The following is a 10,288-nucleotide window of genomic DNA, read 5'->3' as shown; positions in this document are numbered from 1 at the left end:
TCAGTTATTGATTTTTTTTGTCCTGTGTTTTGTCCCATTTTTCTGTTCAGTTCAGACCTTGAGACAAGAATTGGTTATAAGTTGTTTTAAAATCAATGGCTTGAATTGAGCTAACTTGTATTGTTTTTTTAATACCAGTTATATCTGTTGAGCCTGCATGACAAAATCCATAAATTAAGATGGGGGAAAAAAAATTTGTAGCTCATCATCCATAACAGCAATTGGAATATTGGGTATCTGTTCAAATTGTTTGCATCAGTGCCTCTGTGGTTCTGGTTAACTAACAGAGAAGATGGGGTTGTTGTACATCCACATGTTCACCCTGCATTCAGACTCTTCTACCAGTAAACTGAAGACAGCAGAAATAATTCAAGGGAGCAGCTAGGATTTATTAGTGAACATTTTAACATGAAAAAGAGAAGTGAGGGTAAAAACACTGCTGGTGGATGTTGCTATGGTGACATTCCACCTTTCATCTGCAGTGTCTGACCTACATAGTTGTTGTGAAGAAATCAGTGCTGATTTTCTCCAGGTTCTTCTGCAGCTGGTCAGCAGGATGAGTGAACCAGACGGAGGATCCTGATGTTTGGCGTCAGGAACAAACTGTAGTCCTGAGTAAGAAACCAACGAGGCAACCTGCCAACAAGCTATTTAATATTTGTCAGAAACTTTTACTTTTCACCAAACGGAACACAAAATACCAGAAGTGCAGATTACCGAGCAAAACACATGATTCATGTCCCCCAGTTTTACTTTTAACTCAGCTGAGTTGACGGTGCATGATGCTGGTAGTTTCCAGCAGCCGCTTGTGAACACAGGAAACCATGGCACAGAGGGGGGAAGGGGGGGGGCGTGGCTTATTTTTCCACAGCGTGAGCCCATGCTACTGTTTTTACACTCCCAAACAAGTTACAGGTGCAACATGACAAAGACGCTCTCTCTATTCACATCAAACTCTGCAAGACAGGCAGGGGTGGAGGGGGGGTGGAGGGGAGGGAGGCGAGGGGTGGATGCAACGAGAAATCACAGGAAGCGAATTCCTGCTCCGAACTGGACGCCGTCACATATCCTAGGAGAGACGGAGGAAAAATGTTCTGTGATGTTTCAGCAGAAAGAGGACAAGAGGAGCAGCTGCTGCTCGGGTCATTGTGTCCCACCTGTCTCCACTCTGAACTCCCATGGGTACGCAGTAGTTCAGCTCCAGCCGGGCGATGTTCCCGAGCCGCAGCACGATGCCGGCCCCGTACGACCAGCGGATGCACTCGGCCAGCCTCTGGAGGTGAGCCTGGGGGCCTTCGCCTGCACGGGACAGAGAGACCATGTCAACGCATAGCACAGGCAAACCTTCCTCACACACACGCACTCTAGAGAGAGACCAGCCTCACCGCCTTGCACTAAGGTTCAGAATTGTGAAGTGGGAGAAAAATAATTCATACTCTGCTCTAGCGGTGCACCGATCAGGTTTCTGGCTGATTACCAATTCCGATTTTGATTGATTCCGATTTTTTTGGACTGAAAAGTCGTCAAATATGGCAACAAAGTAGCTAAGTTGGCAAAGTGAGGCGACTATTGGTGTCTTCACTAGTCTTCAGATGATTGTTCCTAACTGGCTGATCGATGGTGAAGTGACAGCTCAACTGGAACTTAAATATATCGACAAAGCTGCTAACTTTTTACACTGTGATACTGTGTGTTGATCAATAGCCTAATATACCAGTAACAGACGGAGACAAAATGTGAAAAAAAGGTTTCAGGGTAACAATGGCAAAGTGAGTCTCTCTCTAGTCAGCTGGAGTTCATTGCTGAGATCAGAAGCCCAGCAAACATGAGCGATAAGAAACAGACACAAAAGACTTGGAACAACTTCATTATCTGAGCAAAGCAGAGGATGAGTCCATCATCTTTCCACCCACCGTAGTTAAGGTTGCACAAGTTGCCTGCGTTGAGAAAAAAGTGCGTTCTAAAAAGGTCGCCGAAGCCTCCCTTGCCAGGCCTGAATGGTAGAGGGGTGTAGAGGTGCACACCGCCTGCCCAGTACGCCTCCCCGCCCAGATAGTCACCTGAAACCCAAAGCACACACACGCAACACATCAGCATTCTGGTTAAACTTAAACTCCACCAGTCATGTCAGGGTTTGGTTTACCTTCACTCTGTGGCCCGATGCTGTACATCCCAAAGCCCCGGACACTGGTGGGACCGCCAAGGTAGAACCTGGACAAAAGCAGGCAGGCCACAATGTTTTCATAAAACATGTCAGCTTGAACAGCTGCATATAATCAGCAAGCAAAACAAAAAAGTCTGACTACTAACTGAATAATCTGAAAACAAAAATAATTCAGACTGTCCTCAAATTTTGGTTTGATTAGTTTTTAAGAACTGGTATACCTGTCAGCGATGCAGGACGGCTGTCCTCCGATGGGATAAAGCATGCCCCCCCATAGAGAGGCAGACAAAACCTGACAGGACACAAAATGTAGTTATTGTTCAATTCTGCTGAAAAACACATTCAGAAATAAAGAACAAAGCTTCGCTGCCCTCTAGTGGTTGGTTTGACAAAGCAAAAGGTCAAATGATACCAATAAGTCAGAGTTATGATGTAAACTTGAAAAATTAGTAATTTCCTTCGTACAGAATCCCAGAAAAGCTTTCGGTTTAGCTGAAGCTCAAAGTCCTCTTTCAAAAAGCTGGCGTCTCCCCCGGTGTATCCAGCCAGTTCCTGCCGGACAAAAACACCAACAGACAGAGAATTGGAACCATGTTAGCGATACAAACCAAAGGAACTTTAAAGACAACATTATTAATACAGGGAGTATTTTCCATCTACATAAACTCTAAAGATAACAGTGGCTTTCCCTCTGGTTTTTAATAAAAAAAAATATTTCATACTTCTTAGATACAGAAACCTCATTTGGCGCAAACATTTAAAGATTAAAGCTAACAAAAACCTAGCTAGCTTAACTTCCTGGATTTTATGAGTGGTTGCGTTTCATAAATTAAAACCAACCGTTCCGAGAATTCCCTTTGCTAGAACACAAATCCATCTATGAGCTGAAAAAGTCCCGTTTCTCAGAAGGCAAAGCTAAAATGAAAAGCAGATGTAAGCTAGCTGCTAAGAAAAATCCGAATAGAAACTGGAAGGGAAGCTAGCTTAAAATTGGAGGTGTGAAAATGGAAAAGGATGGAAATACGCCATGATTTGATGACGTACGCTAAAACTGACCAATTATCAGAAAATTATTAGTAAATTAATTAACTTAAATTCCTGCTTTTCTTGTCTCTTCAACCTCTTCAACATTTAGAGGAACACATAACAGAATGTTTGAATTTTGGGAATCTGTTAGCTTCAGAATCCACTCTTTTATAATGATACTTTTTAAATTAACTATTATATTTAGTTATATGTCCATTTTCTGATTTTCTCCTTTATTGTTCTTTAGGTTTTAAAGATATATATGGTAGGCTACCAATCAGTTCCCACATTTTAGTTTCAACAGTGTAGGAAGACACAATACCAAGGGAAAATCTTGCTCTCTTGCCCATCTATTAATGTGACACTGTAGCATAAATAACTAGATAAAGTTAGCTGCCACACCATGTACCTAAACAATACAGGATTAATGCAACTGTACCTTTAATATTGTGACCAAATAACATTACTTAGCTGTGTTATGCTGTCTGAAGTGATAAAGACTCACTCACCTCCACAAGTCAGATGCTGGGAACTAAAACTTACAGCCTAACCTACTTTTTAATCAATTCAGCTTATAATTACTTGATCACGTGAAAATAACTCAAAACACTGTTGTCAAATCAAAGCAGATGATTCTGACAGGATACACCCCTGATCCCAATACACATTCACTGTTCAAAACAGGAGTGCATTAAAGGCAATAAATATTACTCACTTAAAAGACATATGACGTTTCTCAAAATCTCTTCTTACTCATGTTTACAACCAAATAACATATGATTTTTAATATACCAACAAAACATGGCAACACAGTTTTTACATACAGACCTGGTTGATGCGAAGTAAGGCACCTCTGTTTGGAAAGATAGCAGAATTCCTCGAGTCGATGGACATAGAGTGCTGCAATGAAACCGACAGAGATTTAACTGAACAGAAAACTGCTTAAAACCGATTTCCCTTCACTTTTATACATTATTGGTTAAAAGAAACTGAGTTTTCTGGCGTTACCGAAAGGGCAGACTTCAGCGAGTGGCCGCTTTCCTCTCGCACTGCGAAGGAGGCGCTGCGTGCCAGGCAGCCCAGTTCTCTCCACACTCCCTCCCACTTCAACGTATGGCTGGTCACGCCGAGAGGAAACTGCAAAGACGAGGCAAGCGGGCACATCAGAGATTAAATCTACAGGGTTCAGACTTAAAACCCCCCAAAAACCTTCTTACATTTAATTCTGCAGACAGGCCTCTGTCAGTCTCTTTTAAGGAGCTCCACGGAAACTGACCCGTGACTTTATATAAGTTCAGGGTGAAGCTGAAATAAAGGACCAAAGTAAAGGGAGTATCAACTTTTAAAACCACATAGCATGGGGGAACCCAGTAGGTATAAACGCCTAATGGAACCTAAAGGAGAACAATGACGCCACGTACTTGCGTTCAAAGTATCCAGGTTGCGGTTTGAAGAACGACAGGCCGTACGAAGTCTCCTTTGTCCCGTAGGAGAACTGGAAGGTGACTTTCTCAGCTCGGCCGAATACGTTGGGCAGCTTCAGCCCCAGAACCTGAAGGACACGGTAGATGATACATGACCTGTACTTGCATAGCGATTTTTCCGGTCCAAAGGACCCCAAATCGCTTCAGTCACCCATCCATTCACACACTAATAGTGGTGAGCTACATTGCAGCCACATCATATTCAGTTCTCATCCAGGCCACCTGTATGTACCTTAACAACTGTGTGAAATAAGTGGTGTGTGTCTCACCATGCTTCCTTCGTTGTTGCCAACCATAGTGTTGTAGCTTCCTGTTAGCCTCTTGATCTCCGTCACTTCAAAGGTGATGTCCAAACCGTTGGGCAGAGCGTCTTTACCTGAGGGAGAGCCAATCGCAAAGATGATTCAGCTAAGCTGTGTGGTCATGACGGACCAGCGTGCGCCTTTAAGTATGAACAGTTACCCTCTGACGTGTCGATGAGAACCTCCACCTCTTTGAACACTCCGAGACGGAGAAGCCTCAGTCTGGCAACGTGAGCCCTCTTCATCACCTGAAAAAGACCGGCACACTTACGGAATGCCACACACATCACATTGGTGTTAGAATACCTTAAATGCAGCACAGTCAGACAACTAATGCATACGTCAATGAGGTTCTTGGCATGGAATACATCGGAGATCTCGTAGCCAAGCAGATCCTCCTTGGTTCTCCCCAACCCCTGGATGTTGACGTGCTGGACGACCACCTGTGTGACCAAACAGGATTTATCCATGACAACATGTCCAATAGACATGTTTTCTGACTGCGACATATAGGGTCTGTAGACACTTTCAGAGAGGTAGCCACAGAGCTTAGATGGTCTAAAAAGTGATTTATCTTGTATTCTGGATTCTTTTACTGGATATTCCAACAGATGCAATCACAACATAATAAAGTCACAATTACATTTTCAACAGAACCTGAATTATTTACGAATAAACTGAATAACAGTTTGAATCAATGTTCGGATGTTCATGTTGCTTAAAGGATGCTTGCTTCATTTTCCTGTTCTATGTTGAGATAATCCCAGTCTACTCTGGAGAGGCAGTGGGATTTTTCCATCCAGGTTTGCTTTTCCAGAGTTGCCAGTTAAAGGGATGACAACATATCCCTTTAACAAAAAATGATAGTACTTTTAAATGTTACTACTACCACAATGTTGGCAAAAAATGTCCAACACTGATGAAATACAGCTATATGCTACGTATGGGGCAAGGATCAAATCCCAGACTCTTACATCTCTCTATCATGCTTTCTAACCATACTGCCAGTAGAGATTTTTTAAATGAATCATGTTAGCATGTCATAACAGTCATGAAACTGTCACACAGCAGCAGTCTTGAGTCAGAGGCTTCTTCAGATTTGTTGCAAGACTGACTGGTACTGGAGATCGTTCCTGCCCACAGCATCACTGTCCACAATGACTCTTTGAAGAGATTTGGATGTTAGGAGTTATGAGAACATTGAATTTCCCTTTGGAATAAAAATGTAGTCTATTGGTCTCATTCACTATTCCACATATTTTGTGTCTTGTCACCCAAACAACTTAGTCATGTTTGAATTAATCACATATCTAAAGAAGGTGTCAGCAGCAGCAAAGCCATGGTATGAAAAGTACATTTTAAAAAGTCAGCGTCTGGAGAATTCCAACTGTGGGGAAACACTGGCCACTCTGAAAGTTGGAAAAATTATCTCCCAGGTAAATTGCTGAATTATTTCCAGCTATAGAACAGTAATTCAATTTAAATGAAAACCTAACTGAAGCAAATGAACCGCTGTTGGAACTACGATTCAACACATTTTACATAAAGTAGAACTAAATGCCACTACTCACATCTTTGTTTTCCAGGACTTCCTGCTTGGACTCCGGCTCCTGCTCTGGAGGCTCCATCAGGTCATCGGGGTTGACGCCCAAATCGCGGCCATGCATCGGGAGCGGATCCAGACTCTGCACCGAGACCGAGCGACTTAAAACACAGATCAGTATGTTTTCTGTAGAAATGACTAGTGGACTAGTTCTGCACGGTGGAGTCTGGTGGCTAGTGTTAGGGCTGGGTTTTAACTGTATGGGCGTGTATATCGGCTGATCTCAATGAATTAGAAGATGATTCAGATGGTAATAGTAATTTAAAAGACAAGCTTTAAACAGATCCGTTTAACACCAAGTTATTTTATGTCTAATTTAGATAATTATGACTTACAATCACAGGTAACATGGCCGACTTGACTGTTGTTAAACAGTCATGATCCACAAAAGGCCATTGCTAAGGAACTAGTTGTTCATAGGGTTTAATGGAAAGTTTACTGAAAGGAAAAATGTTGTAGGAAGCAGGGCAAAGAGCAGCGATAATTGTGGAAACAAGTTACAACTGTCAAATTTCTTGTGTTAAGACACAACATAAGAAATTTGCAACGACTCGTTTTGGGTTTTGGCTGAGTGTAGGTCTGTTAATCCATAATAACATACCTACAGAAATTCTCCACTCTTTGAGGAGTGCTTTGTATTTTATTTCAAAATGACATTGACTTTTTTGAAATTAATTGATCTATAATGCTCAGATAAAGGAGACAGAATTGGGCGGGGCGCCGAGAGGAGCATTTAATGTCCAGACCCAGTGACCACTGAAGGTTACAGAATACACTGTGGCAATATGAGACGTTCAGGAGAGTAAAAATAAGTTATGTTAACTCTGTTATATTAGATATTATACGATAAAATAAGACTATGAATTTTAAATTTAGTTTGCTTCTTTAGTAATGAGACCGTGATTGTTTTTCTCAGTAAATAAAAAAAAAAAATAGCTATAAGAAGGACGGAAAGGGCTGTGCATTTTTAATGTCTTATAGTCCGTGAATGCATCATTATATACACGTTGCAGCAATGAACGCGGCTTTAAAACTTCGGACAGATTAAGCGACATAAGTCGACATCCTTGTTGGTTTTCTTAAACTCGATAGTTTAGCTAAACGTGTGGTGGCACGGTGCAGCCTTCAGCCCTCTGGCCACAGCAGAGCAGGGAGGTCAAGTCACTATACGTACGTCCACTCTCACTCACAGAGCTACAGGGGTTTACCTTCGCATGGACGGTCCCCATGGTAACCAGCCGCTCCAATAAACCTCCTCACAAAGGCTTTACTTCACAGCAGGAGAGCGAAAAGTAAGAGCTGACAGAGGCTACAGTCTCTGGTTCCAAGCCCCCTTCAAGGGAGACGCCATGACAGTTATCGTGCTGAGTTCAAATACACTTCGTACTGTAGAGTGTCTACTTGAACTCCGACGTTTGTAAGTCCGCAAACTTTTACAAATGAAATTGATTTACATCTTCTATAACGTTAACTTGTTTCACAGTCTTTTCTTTATTATTATTATTTTTTTAGTTTGTCACTGTCGTCTAGTTTTATTGTTGCAACTGTAATAAACATGTGTGATGCTGTTTCAAATCGTTTTTAGCAGTAGTTTTTGTAGTTTCTAAAGTACACAATGTCTGACAATACATTGTCAATTTTTGTTTTAAGGTGATCCTTGTGGTATTTTTCCTCTTACTAAATTTAGAATATTTAAGTCCCGTCCAGGTATTATCAGTCTGCGTCCTATGTTTCTAAATCAAAAGCTGTCGTAAATCCACAAAAAGTACAATGGCCAAATTGTGTTTTAAAGAATCCAGTCAACAGCCATCAAATGTAATCAGTCAAGTTATTTGGGGGTTTAAACTAGAGATGATGAAAGAGTCCAGATTTACTGGAAAACTATGCAGTAGCCCTTTAGTATATTGGTAAACTTAGGCTTTCAGAGCCGAGATTGAAGAAATAAAGCAATAGCAAGCTTAATTGTCTCTTCTAATAGTGGAGAATTTCATAATTTTCTTTTAGGTATGTATGGCAAAACGTCAAAATTCTGATGAGGAAAAAAGATAAACATCTTTATCATCCGATGGTTTGCTAGAACAGGCTTTTTATTAGTGCCCATAATTTTGAAATACTGGATCTTTGATCTATTTGATCCTCACTTGAAAACGGGGCAAGAGGTACAAGAGACTTAGAATGAATGAACATCAAAAAGAATAAAATATAAAGAAATTAATAAGTGGTACCACTGCTTTGATATCAAAAGGCATACAAAGGGTTAACAAGTCAGAAAATGATCAAGTTTTCTATATTTTTGAACGCATCACTTTGAAACCTCTTATTGGTTGGACAGGGCCCGGAATGCATTTCCAAATACAATCCAGTAGATGGCAGTGTTTTCTTTCTCATTGTTGATTCGAATCATATTCATTTTCCAGTGTTCAGGGAAAGGATGCTCTCTTTTTTCATTTCAGGTGGCCTAAAAATGAAGGAACCATTCAGTGTTTGGATGGGGGAGAACAACCATGAAACTGTCGTGTTTTTACTTAAATCCTGAAAAGTAGGGTTTTGCATTTGTAAGAAGCCCCATCTTAGTCTGATAACCTCAAATAAACTGCAACCAATCGCCTTTAGAGGTCACCTAATGAGTAAACAGAGTTCAGCTGAGCTTAATTTATTCTCAGCATAAATCCAGTTGCTCTGAAACTGGTTTCAGGGGTTTGTTAGGGAATGTTAATAAACAAATGGCATCATGGAGACTAGGGAACACAGCAGCAGGTCAGGGAGGAAGCAGTGGGGAGATTCAGACAAAAGCAAAATTAAAGTCTTGTGTCCTTTTACTTCTGTTTCAGTTTGTGTATGTCCCACCAGACCCCTGTAATTTAGGAGACAGAAACCTTTTTGGTCCTCGGCTTTTATCATTATTTACTGTCATTTCCAGCTTTGGACTAGCACTAATAATTTCCGATTAATATTTTAACTTTAAATCTTTAAACGATTTCTTTGATTTCTATTTTTCCCTGATAAAATTCTACTAAATGCACCTGTAAGGAAATCGATGTACAACATTGATTTCATGATCTGAACCTGTAGAGACACTTGAGGGAAGAAAACCAAACCATTTATGCTTTATTAATTAATCTACAGTCATATTCAGCAATTTACAACATATATAACCCAAAGAGTCTCATCACATTGAGTATCTTTTGCAAATTAAGCAGGTATGAAAAATAATCTTCATTAACTACACATTTCTGTTTAAAAATTTTTTGATATAACATCCTAATTTTAAATGTCATATTTTTACTTGCTGTAAGTGAAAATGATCATAAGTAATAGAAATAAATGCTTTCAGCCATCCATCCGTGTGCAATTACTCCAGATAATGTGTTTCACTTAGTGATAATAAATGGGGCTTTTATAATTTACTTCATTGGTTTTGTATAAAAACAGAAACTAACAAAATGACAGCGCCGTTCTACTTCTTTCCAGCAGGGGGCGCCAAGTTTCACAAAGTTGACCAGCCGTTTTCTACGCTTTGTTAGTGAGGTCAGCGGTTCGTCAGGAACAGCCATGACAGAGACAAAAAAAACTAAAAATGTCATGTTTTCAGGAGGAGTGGGCGTTTAAATAAAGGTTGCTGCTTCAAACCCAGACCTTTATGTAAACCTGGAGGTTATAAACTAAGGTGTGGAGCATTTCATCATGCATGTTTCTCCTGTATAATATA

The 10,288-nt window shown here is 40.6% G+C and overlaps 1 protein-coding gene across 1 annotated transcript; it reads right to left on the bottom strand.

The window, feature by feature from the left end:
* Positions 1-368: 368 nt before the first annotated feature.
* Positions 369-7,931, bottom strand: samm50l (sorting and assembly machinery component 50 homolog, like). Its single transcript, XM_008401502.2, has 15 exons — positions 7,788-7,931; positions 6,548-6,661; positions 5,318-5,419; positions 5,137-5,224; positions 4,944-5,050; positions 4,612-4,742; positions 4,408-4,495; positions 4,199-4,327; positions 4,019-4,090; positions 2,630-2,716; positions 2,386-2,456; positions 2,144-2,211; positions 1,914-2,060; positions 1,158-1,299; positions 369-1,069 (listed from the first exon to the last, which is right to left on the bottom strand). Exons 1-15 carry the CDS (start codon positions 7,806-7,808, stop codon positions 1,024-1,026), a joined length of 1,413 nt encoding a protein of 470 aa, XP_008399724.1. The 5' UTR covers positions 7,809-7,931; the 3' UTR covers positions 369-1,023.
* Between the last annotated feature and the right edge of the window lie 2,357 nt (positions 7,932-10,288).

This window comes from Poecilia reticulata, linkage group LG23, assembly GCF_000633615.1.
Source record: "Poecilia reticulata strain Guanapo linkage group LG23, Guppy_female_1.0+MT, whole genome shotgun sequence".
NCBI classification, from domain to species: domain Eukaryota; kingdom Metazoa; phylum Chordata; class Actinopteri; order Cyprinodontiformes; family Poeciliidae; genus Poecilia; species Poecilia reticulata.
The sequence above is the reverse complement of the archived record's forward strand: the minus strand, read 5'-3'. Positions and strand labels throughout refer to the sequence as shown.